This window comes from Stegodyphus dumicola, chromosome 6, assembly GCF_044657685.1.
Source record: "Stegodyphus dumicola isolate Sdum_Otavi_A_Nest chromosome 6, ASM4465768v1".
NCBI classification, from domain to species: domain Eukaryota; kingdom Metazoa; phylum Arthropoda; class Arachnida; order Araneae; family Eresidae; genus Stegodyphus; species Stegodyphus dumicola.
This window is the reverse complement of record NC_140773.1, coordinates 134,819,468-134,846,097: the sequence shown is the minus strand read 5'-3', so window position 1 is coordinate 134,846,097 and position 26,630 is coordinate 134,819,468. Positions and strand designations below refer to the sequence as shown.

At 34.4% G+C, this 26,630-nt stretch overlaps 2 protein-coding genes across 3 annotated transcripts in view; both read right to left on the bottom strand.

Moving 5' to 3' along the window:
* LOC118186575 (protein amalgam-like) overlaps positions 1-26,630 on the bottom strand; it is a 231,876-nt gene that overhangs the window by 101,838 nt on the left and 103,408 nt on the right. For both annotated transcript variants that reach the window (XM_035356680.2, XM_035356681.2), the window contains exon 2: positions 7,276-7,406. In XM_035356680.2, coding sequence (XP_035212571.1) covers positions 7,276-7,406 — 131 coding nt within the window. The remainder of the gene's footprint in view (positions 1-7,275; positions 7,407-26,630) is intronic.
* On the bottom strand, positions 19,337-23,882 carry LOC146996846 (uncharacterized). The gene is given in 2 exon segments (XM_085818900.1): positions 19,337-23,024; positions 23,027-23,882. Coding segments are annotated over 2 exon segments (759 nt in total). The 5' UTR covers positions 23,685-23,882; the 3' UTR covers positions 19,337-22,923.

The window sequence follows — 26,630 nt, the reverse complement described above, 5'->3', positions numbered from 1 at the left end:
CTTAAGTCTTAATTTTAACACGAACATCTTCGTTGCAAAAATTATACCTCTCTTGTAGTAGGAATAGCGAAATTAAAGTTTTAAAAGCAATTATGTGTAGGAGAGGTTGAATGGAGTTCGCTTAAGATATATGGTGTTCCTATTAAAACCGATGTTTGCCGATCAAGAAGCAATTTGGAAAGAATTTCCAAGGGATAGTTGGGTACGTTTATGTTCATGCACTTAAGACTTTTGAATTGGGAACCCACGTTAATATTAGTTATTATTAATGGCAGAATTATAAAAGGGAACTTATCGCCAAGCTGTTTGATTCTTCTTACCTTGAAAGATAATTAAATCTGCAGAAACCGCAAAAGTTTGGGTATCTGGAGACAAGAGGTGAATTTTGCTTCTGGCAAACAACGCGTTGATATCGGTGATATTTTAAAACTTTAAGCATATTTCTACAACTACACTATAAACATAAAGCATGGGAAGAAACCAATAGATAAAGGATTGGCTAAAAATTGGAAGTTTATAAAATTCAATTAACTGATAAAATATTTCCAATTAACATGAATTTTATGTATTTCGAGGGAAAAAAAAAAAAAAAAAAAAAAAAAACGAAACAAATAAATAAATAAGAATTAGATCTTTGAGAATTTTTTGAATAAAATTGTAATATTTCTCTCATATTAAGATTATTGTTGCAATGTAAGTTTTGTAATGGTTTTAATTAAAAAAAAAAAATAAAAAACTGGCGTCGACACCACATGACGTCTTTATACAGCTTTTTATGTTACACACTTTTTTTTTTTTTTTTTTTTTTGTTGCTGCATTTCATTTAAGCTTATTTCCTCAAATTTGATTAGAGATATATTTCTCAATCAATTAACTGCGTTCACACTTCGTGGCAAGGAAAAATACCTGAAAACTCAAAACATTTTCATTAAAAATTCTAAACTACAGAAAAAAACTGAAAACACCAAACACAGTTAGAAACAGTTTTCGGTGCACAAAACTGGATGTTTTAGTCCGAATCGGCAAAAGGACATTGAAGTTGATGCAGAAACTCATTTAATTCCCTATTCTAGCAAGTTTCAAATGTAAACAAATGGCGGCTTTGTTAGGCTTAGTAGCACTTAAAGAAATTTTAAGAAATTTTAAATTGTTGATAATCCTACAAGAATTGCATGCAGGCTAAAAAAAGGTATAAAAAAGGCTTAACCGGAACATAAGAAGAATATAATTCAATCACTTTTAAAGCAATAATTGCACAGTTTACCACCATATAAGAATCAAAAACTTGAGCTCACCAAGTCAGGTAATAGAGTGGCAATATATACGGTTGGAATTATGTATGATTAACAGAGTGGCAATATATATGTTTGGTGCGTCCGATTGCAACAAAAAAGGTAGGTGCACAAACAAGTGTTATAGCAGTCCCATATTCAAAATTCCAACTTTTTGAGCTACTCGTTTTTGTGTTATGCAAGACACATACATATGTGACGTCTTTACATACCACGAAAAAATTCTCTCCTGAATTCATTTTATATACATTTTACAATACGTTCTGGAAAACCCGGTCCTCTATTATGTCCCATATGTACAAATGTCACGCTAAAACGACGTTCAAATGGATTCGAGAGCAGTCAAAATTGATATTTTCGTTGAAATATGATACCTGAAATTTTTCCAGATTACAAAACCTTCTTTACTTCGTACACGGAAGTAAAAAGAAAACAAAATATAAAAGGACTTAGTAGATTTTAACATCGCCACCAGATGAATTTTTAACTTATTTCATGACTTAAAAATACTTCTGGTAGGCAGATTACTGAGCAGCGCAGATTACCAGTCTGCGCTTCGACTCTGTGCTGTTAATGCATATTTTTTCGTCTTTTCAACTTTATGCTTTCAGCTTTTTATTAAGCTTCGCTTTCTTCGCATTTAAGAGACATGAAAATCAAGAGCAAAATCATAAAATATTTAAAACAAACATATCTTTAGATTTTCCAATACAGTGATACGGTTTGCCATACCACTTTTTTTACATTCGTTATATAATTTCTTTGAAAACTAGTCACTTGAGGGACCATCCGACTGAAAGAGTTACGAGAAAACGGAAACGTACGTAATGATTTTAATAAATTCATCTAGCATGATAAAAAATTATGGATTGTTTCTTGTTAAACATATCATGATTTTAATGCATTTTTATTTAAATCAATCAGATTAAAAAGGAGAACAAAAATTTTAAGAACAAAGTTTATTATTTTCAAATAATTTGTTTTATTACTCAGTAAGAGAAAAATTATAATTGAAAGATAAATATTTTACGCTTTACCAAATGACAGCATGCTAGTGCGTGGAGATAATAAATATTCTTTTCTGAGGCAGTCGCAAAACTTTACGTTCAAATAGCTTAATTTTTGGTTTGAAACTGACTGCTAAATATCGTACATTTTGCTGAATGGCAAGCGTTTGTCGCGCTGGAGGTAAAAATGCTTTATTTCGAACAGTGTTGCCTCTTCTCGCTTTCAAATCTCGCTGAATCTGTTAAACAAAAATTCGTTAAATTTGTGCAAAATATGAATTAAATCAAAAGCAAATTCGAAATTCAAAACTCAGGCTTCAAGGAGCATGTTCGGGTGGAGGATTACGTGTATTAAAAATTTGGTGGCTCTTAGATGCCGTCGGTTTTTTTACAGTGCGAAGTACGAACGTATATACAAAATTCTTCATTATTTAATTCTTTTAAATATACCACATCGCAACAGCATATGGTGGCAAGAATTTGAAAACCGTTTAGGACACATAAATCATACGGACAAAAGGGAATTTTGTGACTAACAGCATCTCTAGTGCTCAAAAGTGTACATAGAAATAATTCTTTTAAGAAAATTTGTGTGACTTGTAATTTTTTCAGATTACTAGAAAACCATAAACTTTAAAATAATTTTACCGGTAAACGCAATTTTATATTCACACTTAAAACCAAGTCAAACGTTTTACTTAGCATCTTTTATCTATCAAAGTATTGTTAAATATCTGAAAATTTGGGGTTTTAATACCCTTTTAAAACTTTGACTTTGATTCAACTTGTGGTGCCGGACACACTAACTCAAAAATATAATATAAAACATTCATACATCATATCGACATTCTTATAAACATTCGTATAGTGGTAGTACAATTTAACTTTTACGTTCGCGTTGTGAGTAACCTATGCAAAGGGAAAAACAATAACCTAAATTCAATAAAACTTCATGTTTCTTAAACGCCTCCCGGCTCAAACAAATGGAGGGACATGACAGACCACAGTAACTTATACACTAAATTAAACAAATGAAACATAAAATATATATCAAACACATTTATTAATTTCTAGAATATTATTATATTACTAAATAATGGATAACTGATCAGTAATCCTACCACATATTTTTCTAAGCAAAATAACACATAACACCACACCAAATTACAGCTTACATTAATTAAAATTAACATTATCAAATCCTACTGTATCATAAGTGTAACACTAGTATTTCTTCCATTTCATCTTCTAACTTTAAGTATTTATTATGGTAATTTGTTTAAGAACACTGATAATTTTCACATCGATTAATCAATTTAAGTAATTACTCAGATTTCAACAAACATTAACATGACGACTCTTGCTTAAGATAATTATTAAAGTAAAACAAATAAAAAAAAACAAATCACACACGGCGTGAAGTCCATACTGCACACTCCCATTACCCGGAAATACCTTCGTATACTGATTAATAAGGCGAATTGACTGCTCTACAGATCGTTCAGCGTCCAAAGTTTACTCGAGCGCCACATTATTCCTGCTGTCCTTTATTCACAAAATCCTCGTTAATGGAGATAGACATTTCTTGCGAATTTTAAAGATGACTTGGTTGAAACACCACTGAAGCTGTCCTTACAATAAATAAATTCCAGAGCACGGAAGGATGAAAAATCGACGCAGCTGATACAGGCAGAATAAACAGCATCGTTCACCTTAGACGGATCCTACACGAGTCTCTTTCATTCTGGAAGCCTCGAAACCCACCAAAAACGTAGAGCCCCTTTAGAACAGAATCTAATTAGGAAGTCAAAGTCGGGAAAAAACAGGAACACGGCATCAAAATCACAACGAGAATCTGCATTTCAATTCTTGGAACAAGAGAATCGGAATTCTATGCTGAGCTACGCCAATGCAAATTCTCGCCAGCTAAAAGCCGAGAGAAAATCATATCCCCTGCTCGCTGTATACGCCGCTCGCGAAAGCAAGACCCATAGGGGTCAAGCCCCGCCACTCTTTCTCTTCTTTCTCTTAGCTTGAAAGAATCAGGAATAATGAACTCTAGCCTGGTGCAAGCCCCCAGGAAATCTCGGTTTCTCCGCCTCTGTGAGTTCATAGGCTTTCAAAAATCATAAAATTAAAATCACACCAATGCCGGAATTTTACGTTATCTAAACTGAGAAAATGACACACCCATGACGAATCAAACACCAGAAAATCTGACAATGCAATCCGAAAAACATCTGTACACACAACGTGAGAAAAAAAAAATGGACCCTCCAGCTAACAAGCGAAACTAACGTTTGATGAACGTACTGTGAATCAAATGCTTTTTGCCAAGTGAATGTCTGAGCGAATTTCTGCAATATAGAGTTTGATTTCAGAGCGTTATCAAACCAGTTCAAGAGAACACGAACTGATGCGTTATGGTCCCAAAGCGGCATTTAGAATCATTTGTTAAGTGGCGAAACGTCGGCCGTTTAGAAGCATGTGAATGTTCTCTACGTGCATATCAAAACTCTGGAACTGTTGTAAGGAGGCTTCCTGGAAAAGTTCGTAAATGAATAACAACTACTTCTCAAGATCCATAACTGGCAATATCACCCGTCATAATAAGCAGTCTAAAGCTCGGCAGTTGTGTTGCAGCCTACACCTGCTAATGTCATCAGGACTGGATATTGCGGCCACGAACTAAGTAAAATATCTGTCAATGTTCTTCCTGAAACGCTTCCGCAGTGTCTGTACGAGCAAATGTATGATATTATCCACCACAACCGCAGTGCTAACGAATGCCATTAGTGCCAGAGTTGCAGCAGTAATAAAATAGGTAATTAATTTAATTAATTACGTATTTAAGCAATAACATCTATTAAGTATTCAAGTTATATGATTTTATGTATTCGATGTAAACTATGATACATATTTATTTTATATAAAGAATTATGGTATATATGTATATATAAAAACGTCGAGAAGCGTACTCAAGCACTCATATAATGAATGTATATAGGATAATGTAATCGACTTATCAAATGTGTCTATTGCAATCAAGTATTCAAGTATATAACTTAACGCAAATTCTAAAATAATGAATGTAAACAGTTTTAATAAATTCGAGTGTATTAAGCTTTCAAGTACATAACCAATGTATGCACATAGCTTAATCATGTATCCAGTGTATTAATGTATCTAATTGACAGATCATATTTAATGTAGTATTGTAAGTATTTGATACACATAAGAATTATTATTAGTAGTATTTGATGCATGTAAGAATTACGGCAACGTGCGACCAAGAGAATCGCCAATACATTCTAACAGCTAAAGCTTATATATTCATGCAGCTAACGCAGTCATGTAACATCATCCAGGTCTCCGTTTGTTCATGCGACTTCACAGAGAAGCAAAAATGTATTCCCGAGGCAGGCCTCCTTTGTCTTGGGAGCTGCAGGTTTAAGATAGTGGAGGGCGTGGGATCTGCTTACCTTTGTTAAACACCAGATGTCCTCGGCATCTGCACCTGTTTTCATAGAAAAAGAGAGATTGCTTTAATTGGTGAAAAACAAAATCAGAACAGGAGTGCCCCATTTTCTTCTCGCAGATGCGGGGTTAGTTTAACATCTAATTCTAAACTTGTTTGCAACTGGAAGATGTCAGAAACATGAAATCATCCTTAGAACATTATGAAACGTGACCGTTTTGGTAACGAACGAGTGTTGATAAGGGGAGGAATAGTAATCGATGGACGTCGCCCCTACAGATTTTCAACAGCTCCTCTGTGACCGGTAAGAGATATTAAACCTTATGCAAAACTATGCATCTGATCTTTCATTTATGGACGGTAATAATAGCCCAGTTTGAGCAACCGTTGTTGAAGAAATAATTGAAATTGAAGACACTGAGCGAATAACTTAGCCAGCAAAAGATCCTCACCTTAACCAGAAACAGAGCTTACGCGACTACATTGTAAAAAGCAAGTTGCACAGTATATAGTCATCCTAGAGATATAAATGCGTTGAAGACCGCATTGCTGGAGGAGTAGAACTTAATTCCCCAAAATGTGGTTAAAAACCCCATTGCTATCATGAAACCATGTTGTGATATGTATGGACAAATCAGAAGAAATCACATTCAATATTAAATTCTTTGGCGTTAATTTCTTTCTGAATTATTCTTGGTCTTTCGGGCACTTTTATAACATATTATTACCATTTTTGTTGCGTCATAGTCAGTTTAGTACCATATGCAGTGCTCTTAATTTGTATCCTTTGTATTATACTATAATACTATGTATTTTCTTCACAAAATCATTGAATTATAGTTCGCAGTTTCTAAGAAATTTGAGATTTTATGCACGTAAAAGTAATTTTAGACATGAGCATGTTATAGAAATTCTAGGACCCAGATACAGAGAAACATCCTTAAGGTCTCTTATACGGCTTTGCAGGAATTTCGTCTTCTGCGGAGCTTTTTAATCTAGAGAACGTAATTATCGATAATAGTAAATGGAATTTTTCTAAATTATAATCACTTTTAAGTGGTCGTATTAAGAGGGTAGACTCTGTGAAAGGCTTCATTTTATTTGGCATCACTGATTGTAAAATGTGACTTACCTTTATAGGTAGTAATGCAAATTGTTTAAAGCGCTAGAGCTTTTGCAGATTACGTTAGATTCCACTATTTTATGAATACTGAATATATTTTTTCATCTTCTAATAAAACAAAAGATTATCATTTACTAATTCATATAGATATATATTTGGACACATATAATGCAATTTTTAAATGATGGTTAATTTAATCTATAGCCATTATGAATGCGGTGAATATTAACAATAGCAGATTTGCTTTAAAATTTAGGTAATTAATGTATTATTATACTTACATCATAATAAAACAGTCACATATAAACTTAATTAATAAAATCATAATGGCTTTGCTTATGCAAAGTGGTAGGCAATAATAGTATATCCACTCACCCTATAGCTTCCAAGATTTTCTACGGTGCAAGGCAAGCTGACATCACTACCGGCAAGGACAGTGACATTCGGAATGATGTCAACAAACGTCGGCTGAGGATGAAGTGGCACTGAAGATGTTGACGATGTTGCTAAGTAATAAACTGCGTTCATCAATAGAACATTCTTATGTTTACATCAAAACGCATTCAGATACAAAAATTATACGTATGAATAAAAGTAGTATAGAACAATAAAAAGTTCATTTTCAAATTAGATTGACGCTGGAAATTAATTTAATGCCATTCACGTGTGATTTTATAAGGTGATAAAAAGAAATAAATTGAACAGTTACAGTGCAAAACTGATTTGAATTTTTTCATGCTACATTTATCAAAAATAAGCCTAACGGGACCAAGTAAAACTAATTTTTATATCTTGCATCCATCCTCTTCAGATAGGAGTGATTCAATCGGTTCTGAGTTACATTCTATATTAAATTTAGTTCAGTCAAATGTTGTTAAACTTGAATTATAATACTTATTAAAGCAATTTATTGTTATTTTGTCAGTTATTTAGGCAGCGAAACAGTTTTTAAAATTTGTGAATTTCTTTAGAGTACTCGCTCATATCTATATTTATATTGATGGTTAGATTTCAAAGCTTACTTCGTGATTGGAATGTTCTTTAGAAGTTGCCACATTGAAATGTAATTACCACAACCTTCGATTTGACTAAATGTGTGAGTCAGGAAATTTTTGCGAAAAGTACGCTAATGTAAGGTAATCTTTTAGGAATTAAAAGAGCCACCTTGCATTGTAAAAAAACATTTAAGCAGCAGTCAGGAAACCTCAGTGCTTCTCAGAAGGTTATTTCACAATTAAAACTTCGAAGAATGAAATTTAAACATTGCAATGTAATGAAAATAGCTTGTTAAAACACTAAGAGAATCCACAATTTGTTTCTGTGCAATACTGGGTGATATCTTTGTTGCTAGAGTAAAAACTTTTACTATAGATTGTTGCTTTAGAAAGACATTTCAAGGTCATCTTCATATTCTCTACCTTTGTAATTAAGGTAATGACAGTTGCCAAAAACATTCGAATTTTCCAATTTGCTAAAATTCCCAAAAGCGTCCTGTGCTAAATTATGATCGCTAATGAAAGGGGGTCGAGACAGAGTAAATATTCATTTTTATTTTAATTGAAATTTGCGGCCACAACTCACTTAGCAGTCTAATTTTGCCCGCATCAAAAGATTTACATATTTGGTAGCTTTGCGGAAGAAGGGAAGCAGCAAGCAGCAGTATAGCTGCTGCTGCGTACCCATATTTTTTTGTGTTTTTAATGAAGACTAAGAGAAACGAGAGTAGCATATAGTTCTTACAAAACCAGGACAGACAAAAGTATATTTGAGGAGAACACACTGTGTCACGCAGTATTTAATGAATCTAACGATGTTAAGGATTTCCTTGATTTCTTTCAGATTTATTACTTAAGCAAACTGTCAGACAGAGCTCTGTTCAAGATTGTGTAGGGAAAAAATTATTTGTTGGTTTGAGGCTTTAAAAAATATATGCATGATATTGAGGTAATGACAAGTTCACGTAAATAAGGATCGCACAATAACGTATAAGAAACACCCCTAGTGTTGAGGTTGCATATCGAAGTAAATCAAAATAATTAATAATTATTAATCTGTCCTAAAATTTACTTTGGATCGCGTAGTGTACTCTATAACTATCCTAACAGAACATTCTTACTCCAGCTATCCTCAGAGACTTACATTCAAAGAGGTTTAAAAATCAGTGGCTAGTCGAAAACCTTCCATTTGCTAATAAGTACTATACTACAAAATGTTGCAAGAGAGAAATTCTTTGTATTCGACCCCATTTTAAGGGCGAATGGTGATAGGCATGGTATTTAGATAATGAAAAGTTATCGTTCATTCACACTTACTGTAGGAAGGAATTTCAGAAATTGATAGTCCGCTATTAGGCTTCTGCAGAGTGACAAGTGTGAAACATTAAGTGTGCTTTTCTAGAAAACTAAACCATAGACATTTAGTACTAGTTGGATAAACCAACCATAACACACAAACAAGCACATTTAAAGAATGGCAAAATTCGTCATCATTTCACTTAAAATATAGTATTATAAAATCAAGTAAGATTATATAAAAGAATATAAGTTAATTGCCTTAAATGTGTTAAACTTTACCAACAATATGTTTCTTGAAGAGTAAATGAAATCAGATGGATGCCATTTTTCAGGTTCGTCAGAATATATGCTTCTGCCGAATTTTGCAACATTGACATATTTTTACTTCCTTGCACGAAATAAACGAAGTATTGCAATCTCAAATGTTTAAGTATCAGATATCAAAGGAAATATCCATTTTGACCGTTCTCGAATCCAATTTGATGGTTTTCTGCATGATATCTGTACGTACAGACAGAATAAAGGAGCCGTTTTTTTTTCGAAACGGATTGTGAAATGGATTTCAGAAGGATTCATAAGAGCTTTTTGTGACGTTTGTACTTACATGTATACATATATCTCGCATAACTGAAAATCGAGCAGCCGTAGAGAATTGAAATTTTATATATGGGATAGCTATAACATCTAGCTGTGTACCTCCATTTTTAGATTGCAATTCGCAATACCAAACATATATCCATGTATATACACAATATACCAACCATATATATGTCCAATACCCTTAACTGTCTGAAAAGTCCTTATCCGGACTTTATTTTCACAGTTCTGGTTATATACTTTCAGTTTCAAAAGTGCTTTAAATGACGAATATATTCATGTTTGGCAATGTCAAATTAAAACAAAATCGGTGAGATAGCGATATCTAACTTTTAATGCGGGCTCCAATTCCTATATCTGTATCTGTGAAAGTTTTATACTCGTTATGAAAAAATAAATTTATATGATTTGACTCTCGTATGGCAAAAACTGAACGGGATATTTAATTTCCAAATTTGCAGTTTTTGATTGCATTTTTAATTTACCTCGAGGATAAGTTAATTAAGTTAGAATAATTGGAGCAAATAAGTTTAAATGAAGTTCAGCAAATGATGTGTATAATTTAATAGCTCGTACAAAGAAGTCATGAAGTGTCCAGATGAGACTATTTAAATGCAAATTATTACATATAACTCATAACATTCATACAAACATTAGTCAGATATTCTTCTTTGACAGAGATAGCAAAAGAAAGAAAGCAGAGGAAGATTCCCCCCCTTCTTTAGAAAAGAAGGGGAGAAATAAAAGCCATATTTTTATTAGCTCTTGAATAACATGGCGTTAACTTTATTTTATATATTGCCTCTGGAGAGCGATAACTGATAGAAAAAAAATGAGAAATCATGCTTGCATTTCCTTCTTTCCTGGAAAAAAATAGAAGAAATACGGGCAAAAAACATGAAGGAAAAATATCTTCAAGAAAGAATAGGAGATCAAGCAAAAAAAGGAGAAGTCTTAGTTCTAATTCCACGACTGAGCGAACCGGGATTACCTTTCTGTCTCTGAGTCCACGGCTAGAAATCCACGCTTGAACCTAGCTCTTGTCGGATATGGGCAACGACCAGAACAAAGGAAGGAGAGATCGGAAAGGAGATACTCAGAGGGAAACTATACTAAGTCCAGGAAAAGGAAGCATATTATTGTAAAATTTTTTAAGAAGTAAATGTAACATATGGAATAAAACCTAGGGGATTTTCTTTTTGTTATGTTTAACCTCAGTAAAATAAGGCAGAAATATATTGAAACGTTCAAATATACGTATTACAATACTTCAAGTAGTAAAAGGGGATTATAGCAATAGCCTCTGGTTTGAACAATGATACAAAAATTAGTTTTCCTGCTAGGTTGCATTCCTACATATCTAAGCAATGCCGGAAAAAAGGTTATTATATATATATGACTCGGCTAGTGCATTGAAAGCATTAAAAGCTCTTGCTGTTACACAGAATCCAATACCTGTTGAAGTCCTAAGGCTAAATTTAAATTAAAGGAAAGGTGGGTATCGTATTCCTATCTGCTGGGTTTCCAAACACCTGGAAATAAAAGAAAATGAGCTGGCAGACATCACAGTAAAGTCTACTGTTGTATCTTGTCCACTTGTTCCTTTGAGAGATATCAGCAAGTAGAACAAGTAGAACATTCTAACTAAATAGAAACTAAATGGAATCAAAAACTTAAAATTAAAAATTAAAAATTAATTTAAATTAAAAATGCAATCAAAAACTGCAAATTTGGAAATTAAATATCCCGTTCAGTTTTAACTAAAACTAAATGGAACATTCAATGAAAAATAAACTGAGAAACGTAAAATAGTATAATTAGAAGACAAATTTTGGGAGGCTAATAGAAACCAGAGTGATGGTTCTCTTTTGACTCGTCTCAGAATTGGTCACTCGGTCTACTCATAATTACCTTTTAAAAGCCCAGATTGGTTCCATTTGCTCAAAACGCAATGACCCTCTATTAGTGAGTCACATCTCAGTAGAATATTTATATTATTAGAATCTTTGCTTAAAATATTTTAATAGCTCTGAATTACCTATTGACAGTTTAATGGAAAAGCGGACAGTTTTAATCTATTTCAGTACCTGAGAGAAATTGGTTTATATTATTTAATTTGATTGACTTTAAGGACAACAAACGTTTATTTTAAACAACAAACGTTTATTTTTTCTACGTGTTATGTGTAAGTAGATAGGTTATAAAAGTAGAGCCTATCCGATACTTACCATAAATGAATTGTATTGATATTTTACCTGGTTTTATATTGAAATTTATGTTATTTTGAATGTTGTTTTCGATGTTATGTATGAGTTTTGTTTTGGATTTTATGTTTAAATTTATGTTGTTGTTATGCTGTTTTGAATTTTCGAACTTTCTTGAGAATGATGCGCAGGTTTCCTACCAAAGGAGTACGGTTGCTATAAGTTGAAAACATAACATTTAATGGGTGCTTTCCTTGCGTTTACCAGAACAGATGAACATATCACCTCAGACTATGACAGGTTAGTAAAACTATATGATGATAAACAGATGAATGTACTTGACTGGTACTACATGATCTGAGTATACCTGATAAACAGTTCATTTAGTTAGACAGGTACTTGGAGGCATAGTAAATTATCCGGAATACTGTACTAGATTCCTGTTACAGTCTAGCCTTCCACAGCTATATTCCATTGAAGATTCTCATGCCTTGAAATCACTGCATCACGCTGAAATGATTCATGGTATTGGCCACTTCGGTTAGGCACATCGGGAGAATCGGGAGGGCAAAGTCTTTTCACCTGCGCATCTTGTGAATTCTACCGCGAGATTATATACTTTACTTTTTTCGGCTCAGCACAGCTGCAGAGGAGGAATGCATATTTCTCAATAAAATTTATCATGCTCATTTGTAGCTATTTTTTAAAATTAGAGAACATGACCATGTGTTTGGCATATTATAACATTTTAGGTTATGCATCAGGAATACCACCAACCAAACATACAACAAAACTTCTAGGCTGCAAGTTGGAGAGGTTGTGCATTCACTTCTATGCACCGCTGCTTTTCGCACACTTATATCTAAGACAGAATTTAAGCATGAATTGCACTAGTGCTTTGAAGTTTCAGCCGTTGGTTGCATCATAAATACACGCAAAATACTTCAAATAAATAATTTTTAATTTCGAATAGAGGGGCATAACGCAAACAAAGTTTGAAAAAAAGAGTTTTATCGTGTTATGTATAATGAAATAAAAAGTCACACATATATTTGCCAAGCAAAAGAACACTATAATAACGTGTCAGTTAAACACCATGTCTTTGTCAGAAAATTATACGCAACACCGGTAGTTCAAAGTTTTAATCATTAAATGATAAGGATCTGTAAGGATACGCTTAAGAACACAAGGCTATTTAAACAAGGTTCTGTAAGTAAAAAAGTCTTAAACTAATCACATATAAAACGTATTAAGTCCTAAATGATGTATGCCAGAAATATTAGATAGAAGCATGTTTCTATTTTAGGGTATGATTAATTATTATTAAATGATTAATTACTGAGTAATTAAAATCATGAACTTTAGGGTTATTATAAACAATAGTTAATGCACTATCTTTCCATATTCCCCTTCAAAAAGGAATGCAATGAAAAAAATGGTTTATCAAAAGCGATAAAGGAAGAATCAAAAGCTAAAGCAACAAGGAAAAAAATCTGATGTACATACTACATGACTGACTTCTGTGTATCGCCTATTAAATTACACACATTTTCTGCTGCACTTCATTTAAACGTATTTTCTTATTATTTTATTTTATTACTTTATTCCCTTATTATTTTATTATTTAGTCTCACATAATTAAGTTTATGTGATTACAACAAAGCCTCGAGGGCTATCTGCCTAAGGGAGGGATGCCTTCGTGGAGGACTTTCTATGGCAATCTGAATCATTTAGACATTACACATCAGAAAACCACGAAAACGCCCATGCAGCCAGCCCGTTCACTGGATTCGAACTTCGGATCGAACTAACAGTTTTCAGCGACTTTACCGCTCGGCCTCTGATGTACATCTCAATTAATTGATGACAGGAGCCAGTCCATTGCGTCCTTCAGTTTGTCGTCTGAGATGAAGAGCTTCCGTTTTTAGCAAACCAAACAGATGGAAACCCCAGATCGACATATCTGGGCAGATGCTCAAGCTGCTCCCATTTGGCCGTTACTCTTTGTGTCACCCTAGAGACGTGTGGACGCGCAGTATCGTGGAGCAGAATAACTCCCGCCGTAAGCAATCCAGGCCGTTTGCTCTTGATGGACTTGCGTAGGGTACGAAGTGTCTCACAGTACACGTCACTGTTAATTTTTTTTCCGTGTTCGAGGAATTCGATGAGTATCTGGCCTCGGACATCGAAAAAGACGGTGAGTATCACTTTGTCTGCTGAGGCGACAGCTTTGAATTTTTTAGGCTAAGGTGAAGACGCATGCTGCCGTTGCACGCTGTCCCGCTTATTCTTTGGCTCAAAGCGATGTCACTAGCTTTCATCACTGGTGATGATCCGCTCCAGGAAAGCGAGATGTTGATGATACTGAAACAGGTGTTGCAGTGTTAGCGCCATACGCAGTTCTTTTTTGCTGTAAGCTGAGCTTCATCGGAACCCGCTGCGCGTACACCTTCCGCTAACCCAACTGTCGTTCACTATTGCCCACGCTGTTCCAATGCTGTTCCTCACTATCACTGCCAAAATTAGCGTCGTGACACGCCAATCACATCTCCCCAAGTCGTTCAACTTGTTGATGAGTTCGGCCGTGATTACCGCTTTTGCCTGGCCTGGTATCCGATCATCCCGCAAACACTCCCGGTTTTCACTAAAACGGTCACTCCACTTTCTCACTAACTTGTCGGGTACACAGTATCCCCCGTGTACGGCCACGATCCAGCGATGAATACTGGCCAGGTTAACCCTTTCCACAGTCAGAAATCTGACAATACTTCACTATTCCTGAATCGCCGAATTTTGCAATCTGAACAGCATGATTTCCTCACACTCACTGCTGTATCAATTGAACGGAACATATAACTATCTACCTCTCTCCTGCATCATGTGCAAGCGCCCGAGTAGCCGCACAACCATGCCTGACACTATGTTCTGGTTCTATATCGGTATCTGTAGGAAAATACCAACACAGAAACAGACATGTGATACCGTAACAAACTAAATAACTTCCAAGCTGAAAAATAAACTTCTAAAGGCTAGTTGATTTCAAAATTTTTAGTAATCGTACAAGTGGAAAATTTTGCGTTGTGTTTTTTATGCATTCGGGACCGTGCTGTGAGAGAATCGGATAACAAGAGGTAAATACAATATATATAAGTAAAAACATAAATAGATATAAACATAAATAGATATAAATAGAAAACAAAAAATAGGTTTCCAGAGTAAAATACAAGTTTATTCAGATTCCGCTAAATTTTTATTAAAATTTCCCATCCTAGGTAATCAATACTCAATTCCTTATTTCAGTTACACATATGAACTAATCAATTTAAATCATTTACACATTCAAATTAAGGATTTACAAATTTCTTTTTTTTTAAAATTAGCTTAATGAATTTAGTCTCAGATTTGCCTTTATGACACATTTAATTTAACCAGAACTACTGCAGTAACTTCTAGGATGGTCAAAAATATATTTCTTTCTTCAGGTACACCTCTGAAATTCAACATCTGTACTAAGGATAATTTCACAAAAACAAACTGTATTTTTTTACCATAATTAACTTATTAAGATTTTCCCTTTAGTCTTTGAAAAGAAAGAAAACCGAAGGGAGCGAATTTTCAGGCATTTAGAATTGAAATGGAGATTCAATATTAAGTATAAAGTCCTAAAGAATGTTTTGGAATTTCCTTAAAGTTCATAGGAATAAATTAAAACACACGGAAAAACTTATCTGTAACGTAGACGACTTGAATTGGCGATTCAATATGAAGTGTAAAGTCTTAAAGAATGTTTTGGAATTTCCTTAAAGTTCATATGAATAAGTGAAAACACAGGAAAAGACTTATCTGTAATGTAGACGACTTGAAGAGGGCATTGAAATGACTGGGTATGACCTTGCCTTCCCCGAAAAAACACATCCTTTGGAAGAAGTGTTAAGCGACGCTTCAGCAATTTCAACAGAGGAGTACGCCTGCAACTAGTGTGCATAGAAGAAAATTTTTCCCACTGGAAAGCAGAACAGTTTGCGTCGCAAGGGTGTCGGAATAGAATCTCAGCTCAACAAGGGAAAACGTAGACTATTAAGCTAGGTATTTAAGAGAACGGAGGACGCAGGTCTTCATTAGTCTACGGTAACATAATTAATTCCCTCGGTTTCAAGTCGAAGTTCAGAGAACATCATCCTGGCCTTAGCGATCCAGATGAAGACCAAAGTCTCCGTTATTTTTTTTATTCGCTCAACAGTTTAGTCGATCGCCCCTCAATATCCTCTTCTCAAAATTTTAGCTAAAATACGCGGCCGCGGAGCATAATTGCCGCTCCCCGATGTAAGCACTACTCGAAGACAATCTACATCTTTTCTTTTTTTCTCACTTCACAACAAGAACAAGTCTAAAATCTGAGTGTCAGTCAAAAAGTAATTCAAACTCGAATTTTCTTCGTCTCCTTCACAAACACGGGCTCCCATAGTGGCTTCAATTATTGCCCCCGTTTTCGGAATAAATTCCAGTTTCTACCCTGAATGACCGAAATAAGGTTCACCACGCATGTGCACTTTTCTCTCACTTAGCCAAACCGGACACACCGATCGCCAAACACAATGACTTACGAAGTTTAAGTGGCAACCTCTGTCACGTACATCCTGTCCAAAAGGTCAATTGCACAAAATTTGTTCTAGAACTTTCCAAGAGACAAAACAACCCGCGAAATCATGACTTGGCAAAATCGCCTCCCTTTCCGAATTCTTTTCACAATTAACCGAATCTTGGACAAAAATTTTTAAATAAAGTAAAATAAATAATATTCTTAGAAGCTAAATATATTCTTAGAAGCATCTGATTTTCCCCAAAATTAAAGCATTAAAATAATAATTGAGAATTAAATAAAATTAAGATTTTCTTAAATGAGAAAAATAATTCACCTGATTTTTTATAACGCGATCAAACAATCATGTACATTCACGTCCCTAGATGTCTCACTTCGTTACCTCATAGCGGCATGTTCAAATTTCAACCGGTTTGGTTGTTACGACCTTTCGTAACTTTTCATTTGAACACACTTTATAAATTTTATAATAGTACACCATAAACAGATTTTTAACATTCTATGGCTATTCGGGTTTTGAATTATGCTAGACACATACGTACAAATAACATCCAAATGGATTCGGGAACGGTCAAAATAGATATTTCTGTTATAATAGTATACCCGAAATCGTTCGCCATTACAATATTTCGTTTTTTTCGTGCAAGGAAGTGAAAAAACAAAAGGCATTATTACAGCATGTAACAGTGTAGATTATGATAACTGCAAGGGCACTTAAATTTTTTAAATACACTAATATTGTGTGTATAATATAAAATAAAGTTCACGTATAAAATAAAGCAATTTATTAGTATAATATAGCAATTCATTAGTATATTCTATGTCATATATTTTAACATTTTTATTACAGATATCTAAAAAGACTGCAATATCAGCCAATTTCTGCGTTAAGTTTTTTTGTGATATTACTATGCCACGTTTTTCAGCACCAACATTGTCCACACTGAATTTATGGTTCTGAGAATGAGAGATGGGATTAGTTTCAAGAGTCATCATCACTCTGATATCATCAGAATCCAAGGTAAAAGAAATTGGAATCGTCAAAGAAGAAAAATAAAAACATCAAAAGCTGAACAACTATTATTTTAAGTACAGTTACTTACAAATATCGGGTTACTCCATATCTCCCGAAATACGTTAAAAATTGCAAAAATCAGTTCACTTTCAAATTGAAACTGAGATTACATTTAAATTAATTTAACTCTAGAATTTATACAAAGCACTTAATAAACATCAGCCATTAAAAAATGTAGTCCAATTGCTGACTTCGCCTAGATTATTTGCCACAACCCCAGCTGTTTCTTTGAACTTAGAATAAAATCTAGGGATTTAAAAAAGATTCTTTAAACATTTACTTGGCGAAACAGAGAGCCTAGAATAAACACGGAATAAGAAAGCAAATAGTTGATATTGGATTAAATTACAGCCACATTCATTTCTATTAGTTTCTATTCTTTCTTCAGAGAACGTCCGTCTAAAAGGCATTACAAACATTAGAATGCTGAGTGTAAAATATTTTAAAAATCTTTATCATGTTATCATACTATAAATAACATTGAACAATATCGGAGTGGTATCTGAAATAAAGCAATTACTTTTACTAGCTTGAGGAGCTGAATTCAAGTATAAGAGTTCAAACTATTTATTCGTTTGAGTTTTGAAGATCCATAGGTGTATTGGTGCACTTAATTAAAAACCGCCACGATGGCCAACAAGGGTTTATTCTTATCACATATTAATTTTATGAGACATTCTCTTACGAATAAGGTATATTGTTGTTAGTTTATGCAAATATTTGTCTTTATTCTTCTGCAGCTTGGTTTTTGCATATTGTTATAAAGATAATGTGACAATATACGCAATGCTAAGCCCTTATTATGTAACCAAATTGGTGATGCCGTATGTTATTTACGTTAGTGTTTATTTCTTGTGTAAAGTTGTTGATCGTCGAATTCGGATTGGATATGCTTTGTATAAATCAATCGATCAGAAGGAAAACGTGATCATACAAATTAAATTTGTAAAATTATTGTTAATTAAGCAGGGGTTTCTCAAATGCTTTCTTTCGATAAACTATTGAAAAAAAATGTGGTTTCGTTAGGTAGAAGTTTAAGATGTTTTCTCTCTACATATTGCATTTTAGGAGAGCTTAAGAATAAGTTATATTTCATAATTTTGATATTTCTTTTTTTCTATTTCTTTATACAAATATATAGTATCATTTCCTTATATATATATATATATATATGTGTGTGTATAAAATATATCATATATATATAATAAAACAATAGACTTATTTTAATTAAGTAAGTAGATTTTGGAAAATGATGATTAAAGGCGTAGAATGTTGATCCATGTTGAAAAGCAAACTTAGCATTCCAGGAAGATTACATATTCATCTTTGTTTTAATTGATATCTGGGGCAAGGACGCAAAATATAAAATAAGAAATTACATCTCTAATAAATTACTAACTTAATCAGCACTAGCTCCTTAAATTTTTTTTCTTTAGATTTTTATATGTCCCCATGCTAGCATCGGCAATGCATCAAATTCATTTCTAGATTAGTCTATACATATGAGTTCATAACGAGGACGTCGTTACTAAGTCGGAATTTAAACCGAAATTTTCCTCCTTATAAGCTGCTATATTACATTAACTGCGCACTTTGACTTCTACCTCCCTACTCGCCTGCAAAACTAAACATCGTGTGGTCGTTGTTTGGTTTTCTTTATTATCTCAGAACTGTTATAAATAACAGATTAATCCTGATTATTTTCCGCCGTAATGTAGTGATGCGCAAAAAATATCTGTAGGAGTTCCATGGTGAGGCAAGACACAAGTATAAAATATATAATCTTTATTTTACATATCAATAATAACATTCCGATGAAAAGGGAAATTTCCGCTCCATACACACCGCTCTCTCCTTACCATCTGCCGCTCATCCGAGGCGGGCATGCGCAGAACTCACAAAACTTCGTACGGTGTTTCCATGGCAACACCACAGAGTATCCCCCCAGTGAGGGAGACCGAACGATACGCAAGAAAAAATGATACAGCATTTATATTATACAATGATAATGTTGAAGGTAAAAGGTACAATATAAAACACATAATAAATTAAACTACATAATGAAATACTGAATAAACAACAATATATATAAATTATATACGAGTAGTAGGTGGTAGATAGATGTTGAGGGAAATTGACATGTCGTCCAGATTTTGTGACAGTTTTAGGAACATGTGACATGGTAGGTTTTAGTGTGTCTGCCTTATTGGAAGGTTTAGTGTTAGGGACAAAGGTTTTATCACTAATGAAAAATGCAGGTTTGAGTCGATCAATTGAAACAGTTTGATTTTTACCGTGCACGGAGATGATAAAGGTTTTATCATATCGCTCAATGACTGGATGAGGACCTGAGTATGGTTGTTGAAGAGGAGGCTTGACTGAGTCAATTCTCAAATAAACATGACAGCACGATTTTAAAGATGGATGAAAGTGAATAGGCTCTGAACAGTGTTTTGATGTTGCGATGGGAATCAGAGATTGCATGATAGATCGTAAACGATTTACATATGTTTGGTGTCAGGGATGGCGGAGAAAGCTGATCTGAGCACAAAATGTCCGAAAGCAGTCTTAAGGTAGTACCATAGACTAACTCAGAACAAATTGCTTGGATGTCTTCTTTGACGGAAGATCTAATACCCAAAAGTATAAGAGGTAACGATTCTGTCCAGCGAGGATTCTCTTGCGATTTTATGCTGTTTTTCAGTTGGCGATGAAAACGTTCAATGATTCCATTTGATTGAGGTCTATAGGCAGTGGTACGAATACGATGAGCGCCCAGCAGGTTCGTGAACTACCTGAAAAGATGCGATTCAAAGTTCCGAGCCTGGTCAGTAGTGATAGTGGAAGGGCATCCAAAACGAGCTATATATCCACTAATTAGAGCTTTACAAATTGTTTCAGCCGACATATCAGATGTTGGAATTACTTCCGGCCATCGCGTGAAACGATCGATTATGGTCAAGCAATACTGATAACCTTCAGAAATTGGTAATGGGCCAATAAAATCTATGTGAATATGAGAAAATCTGGCATCAGGAAGTAAAAATGTCGAAATGGGTGATTTTGTATGCTTGTGTATCTTGGAACGTTGACATTTCTCACAAGCGTTCACAGAGTTTTTGATAAAAGTGTGCATGTTAGGCCAAATGTAACGTCTGCGGATCAATTTTGAAGTGGCAGATATACCTGGATGCTTTGGAAAAGTTGTGAATACTTTGGAAGATGCTAGGTCTAAATGAAAAGGGAATGAAAGGACGAGGGACATTGGTTGTGAAGTCACAATAGAGATAAATATCTTCAAGCGGAAAATACTGTTTGGAGAGCTTCAAAGAAGAAGATTTAGAAGTTAGTAATTGTTGTAGTTCATGTTCTGTAAGTTGTGCTGAGGCTAACTGTTTGAAATCCAGAATAGGTGAGCGAGAAACAGAATCTACTTCTATTCGGGAGAATGTGTCAGCAATAACATTTTCCCTACCTTTAACATATTGTATATCAGTAGAAAATTGAGAGATATAGTCAAGGTGTCTCAATTGTCGAGGAAAGCACTTTTCTGCTTTTTGTCTGAAAGCGAATGTTAGTGGTTTTTGGTCGGTAAATATGATGAATTTGCGACCTTCCAACATGTGCCGAAGTTTCCTGATAGACTCATATATTGCCAGAAGTTCGCGGTCATACGTAGACCATTTCCGTTGACTGTTATTCAGTTTTAAAGAAAGGAATGCTATTGGCTCCCATTGACCATTTTGGAGTTGCATGAGAGAGCTGCCAATAGCAACATCAGATGCATCGGTCCAAAGACTGAGTTGAGCATCAGGAATTGGATGTCTTAAGAGGGTAGCTTTTGTAAGAGCTTCTTTAGCTGCTAAAAATGCCTTTTCGGCGTCCTCAGACTACGGAAGAGGATTTTCAGTCTTCTTAGTTGGACGAAATGATTTCTTTTTGTTAGAATGACCTTCGAGAAGCTTAATTAAAGGGTACAAAATGCGCGCTGCATGTGGCACAAATCTGCGATAAAAATTTAATAGGCCAAGAAATCTGCGAAGCTGTGTTAAGCTTGTTGCTCTAGGAAATTTAGAAATGGCATCAACATCGATCTGGAATGGGAGAAATACCTTCTTTAGAGACTTTATATCCTAAGAAATCTAAGGTAGGAACTTCAAATGTACACTTTGAGGGTTTGATTGCTAAACCATAATGATCTAACCTTTGAAAGAGAGCTCGTAGATTGTTAATATGCTCTTTGTGGCTTTCAGAGGCAATCAAAATATCATCAATAAATGCATATACACCGGTTAAACCTCTCGTCACTTCATCGATAAACCTTTGAAAAGTACTTGATGCATTGCACAAACCAAATTGCATCCGAGTACTCTCGAAAAGTCCAAATAGTGTGCAGATAGCAGTTTAGCAGTTTTATGGACATCCTCGGGAGCAATCGGAATTTGATGAAATGCTTTGACTAAATCTACATGGGAGAATATGTTGCACCCATGGAGTTCACTTGTTAAATCAATAATACTAGGGATTGGATATTTGTGCTTTTTTGTCTGAGCATTAAGGGCCCTAAAATCACCGACAGGACGCCAATCATTCATATCTTTTTTAGGGACCATATGCAATGGCGAAGCATAATTGCTGTTGGATGGGCGAATGTGGCCTAAATCTAACAGATGTTGAAATTCCATTTTTGCAATTTTCAAACGATCGGGTGCAAGCCGACGTGGTTTGGCAAAAACGGGAGGGCCAAAAGTTTCAATATGATGCTGAACTGAATGTTTGACAATTTGGTTTGCACAGGGAGCTTGAACAATACAAGGAAATTCATTTAACAACTTAGCATAATGATCATTACAAATTGCAGATTTCACTGAATATATACTAGCAACATATAGAATACCATAAGAATTTAATTTGGTGCAAGTATCGTTTAAGCGACGATTTCTAAGATCTGGTTGTAGGTTAAAATAATGTAAGAAATCTGCACCAATTATAGCAGTTTGAACATTGCATACATAAAAAGGATAAACAAACTGTTTTTTAAACCTAAATCGAAAGATAATAACTTTTGTTTATATACATTTATCTGAGTACCATTTGCAGCCAGAAAAGTTTGAATAGGAGTAGTCAGTTTATCAGATCTTGAGGCTGGAATTATGGAACAATCACTACCGGTATCAATTAAAAAATTAATATTGGTTTTACGATCACGAACAAATAGGCCACGAGAACTAGAAGGCGAGGCGTATGTCGCCGCTACTCCTTGCCCTGGAAATTTCCCTGAAAATTGCAGGGTGGGGTACACTTTTTTGCTCTAGAAGCAAATTTTTGGTGGTATCAACATAGATAACTTTTTCAGATTTCTCACGATTTAATGCATGGCGAAAATTACGATTACGAGACTGACTTCTTGAACGTCGTAGAAATGCAACTTCCTTGCGAAGCGATTTTATCTCTTTAAGCAGTTCAGAGTTCGGTGTAACACTAGATGATGCACAAGAATCAGAAACTACGCTTACCTGAGCAGATGACATATCCATTATTTTATCTGCTATTTCAGCAGCCTTTTGTGTGGCTAGAGGGGTGATCGATGCTAAAATAGATTGCACATGTGTAGGTAGTTGCTGCAGAAATAATTCCAAAACAAAAGTATCCGTCACGTTATGATTTTCTGCACGCCGCTGCATAACGCGTAAGAGTTCAGACGGCTTTCGATCCCCTAGTTGCTCACCGGCAAGTAAGCGACGTATTTCCTGTGATTTGCTTTCACCACATCGAGAAATGACTTCATTCTTCAGTTTCCCATATGGATCCGTGTGGTCAGGAGAAATGATGATATCCCTCACGGTCATAGCGATGTCAGGAGGTAAATGCGCCACACAGTGGTTATACTTGCTTCTGGATTCTGTTATACCCTTTGGAACCGCTAATTCAAAAGCAGATTCCACCATCGTGAACCAAAGAGATGGATCAGAAGGAATGAAAGGAGGTATTTTCACTGCAGATATTTCATTCATTGTTTATGATGTTTGGATAGTTTCGTTTTCGTATTTTGTCCAGATTCCAAGAAACGATCAAAAGATGTGCGTTGTCCAACGTCAGTCACCAATGTAGGAGTTCCATGGTGAGGCAAGACACAAGTATAAAATATATAATCTTTATTTTACACATCAATAATAACATTCTGATGAAAAGGGAAATTCCCGCTCCATACACACCGCTCTCTCCTCACCATCTGCCGCTCATCCGAGGCGGGCATGCGCAGAACTCACAAAACTTCGTACGGTGTTTCCATGGCAACACCACATATCTTTCAAGAATGTTCAAAAGTAAATTATGTGTTTACGCACGGAACGATTGTCTGCAAATCATTCACCTTTCTATTACGCAGTTATGCCATCACCTCGCAGTCATCCGTCAAAGGTTCATTCTATCGCCATTATGCTTATTTTCATTATTTTTTTTTCTTACCCGTATCTATATATGTATACGGTCTTTTATATTTTATTTATACTAGGTCGGTTAATTAATTTTGGCAAAATATACGAAGCCTGCTTGCCTAAAAAGGAAATCTTTGCAGACATGTGAAAAACATTGTGCAGCTTACGAATGACAAAAGCCTACGTTTCCCAACAACATTGACGTATGATATTGTATAATAAGTCTGATATGATATTGACGTATGATTAGTGTCCAGCTGAAGGAATGGTGAGCACTGGACACTAGTGAATAAATGTTAAATAGTGATTTGCATATGTTTATTTTTATTTAAAACTAATACAGTTTTTTTTCTCTTATATCTTTAAATGAGTATGGATTCCCGTTACATGTATACATTTGCTTTTCTAAACAAAAAAAAAAAAAAAAATCATGCGCGTTCCTTATACGGAACAGTTTATTGCCCTGTATGTAAACTAGTCGTAATTTTTTCGTCGTGTTATGGGAATTCGCTTTTTATGGGAGCGCGTTACACGTGACTACACTGTATTTCATCAGACATCTTAAAAAAGTCATCCATCACGGCATTGCAGTACCATCTGTAGCGTCATTAGGCTTTTCTGAAGCAAGATAAGTGAAAAGGTGCAGTGCCCTTGCCGGGAGTCGAAACTGGACCTCTCGAATACGCATCGAGTATGCTTCCAGTAACACAACTGAGACACGCGGAAAGGAGAGAGAAAATATATACTCCACCTTTTTAAGGGCGATTGGGCATGAAGGGATCCTATCGCCAAATCATCGTGATGAAGAATTAAGGCCCGTTTCCACTGCCACGTATACGTTGCGGTGCATATGCGTTTCTCCAATCGGCGAGCGACTTCACTTTGATTGACATCTGTAATCCGGTCGATGTGCAGTGACGGATGACGGACGGATGAATTCAACTACGTTCAACTTCTATCCGTATGTGAACGGATGCTTTGCGGTCACATGCTAAAAAAGAAGCAATCAGGTGTTGTCACCAAAAATTAATGGCGGCAGGAGTAGCGACGGACGCTAGCTTAGGGAAAGAATGTTTTGCTAATTTCTGAATTAACATTATAGAGAAAAATGTGCGTACTGAAAAAAAAAAAAAAAAAAAAAAAACAGCAATTAGCTGAATTTAGTTAAAAAAAAAAGATAAGAAAAATAAGATAACTGCAACTACAGTACTAGTTCGCAGAAAAAAATCAGACATTCAAAAAATCAAGAAAATCAGGCGCAAAAAATATAATTCCAAGTCTATGAAATGGCAAAATTTGTCCTGACAATTATTTCCTGGTTCTCCATACACATTTACCTTTAATGAAAATGAACGTCTGACTATATAAAACTGCTACATCAAATCAGATATGGCATTAAAAGATTTGTTATTTTTTCTTGTGAAGCAGGTAAAAACTAAAAATGTTAATTATAAATTAAATTTGATAGCCTTATAAATGTTTTACTGCATTGAAGAGTATGTTAAATTTGTATTTCTCTATTTATAAATATACTTTTTCGGCTAAAATATATTTGTAATCACATGGAATATATTTTTAGCAGCCCGTTTAACTTCAATCGGACCACTTTAAGAGATAATGTTTTTTTTTTTTTTTTTTTTTTTTTTTTTTTTAGAAATGTTCTGGAAGCTGAAAAAGAATGAATTTTTTAGACGATATCACACTGAAATGGGACCCAAAAAATTAGTTTTAGGAATTCATTTACTTGATGGTGTATATAAGCCAAAATTGCGTACTATACCCGTATGATGAAAGCTCAGTGGTAAAGTTGACGTTTAACTTTTGGGGTTGTGAGTTCGAATTCCATACGCTTTTTCTACCCTGCTTGCAACTTTCTCAGCTTCTTGTTCCAATTTGATCTATATTTGTGTTTTATAATTAATTTCTATTATTATATGCATTAAATTTAATGTTTTATTTATGTTCTTATTTATTTAAATTTTTCCCGAAAAAAAAATTGAAAATTATATAATAGGAATTTAAAGCATGTTCCCTGTACATATACACATATTTTTCTTTTCACATTTATGTGAATGCAGATACATGTGCTGAGAGTCTGGGAGGTTTCCAGCTCTAAACTTTCACTACCAATTAACATGAGACAGTATTAATGCTCTAAATATTTTTTTTTAAAAAACTTACTATAATAATTGCTTTAAATTCAGTCCTCTCCAGCAGAAGCGCAGGAATTAATTAATTAAATATTTCCATTTTCTTTACTTGATGTGTGTGTGTATATATAAAGAGAAAAATCTTATTTTTATAACTTCTTCTATAAAAAAATATATGAATTAAAAAAATTTTAATTAAAAATAATATTTTTTGTTTTATACATAAAATATAACTGCGCATAGTGCATTTTAAAACAAACGAGATTTCTAATAAATTATCCAACTATGTAAATTATCCAGCTTGTGTAAATATTACGAACCTTTCTTTACAGTTGCTCTGTATTTTTAAAGTACCAACTACTTTTTAATTCGT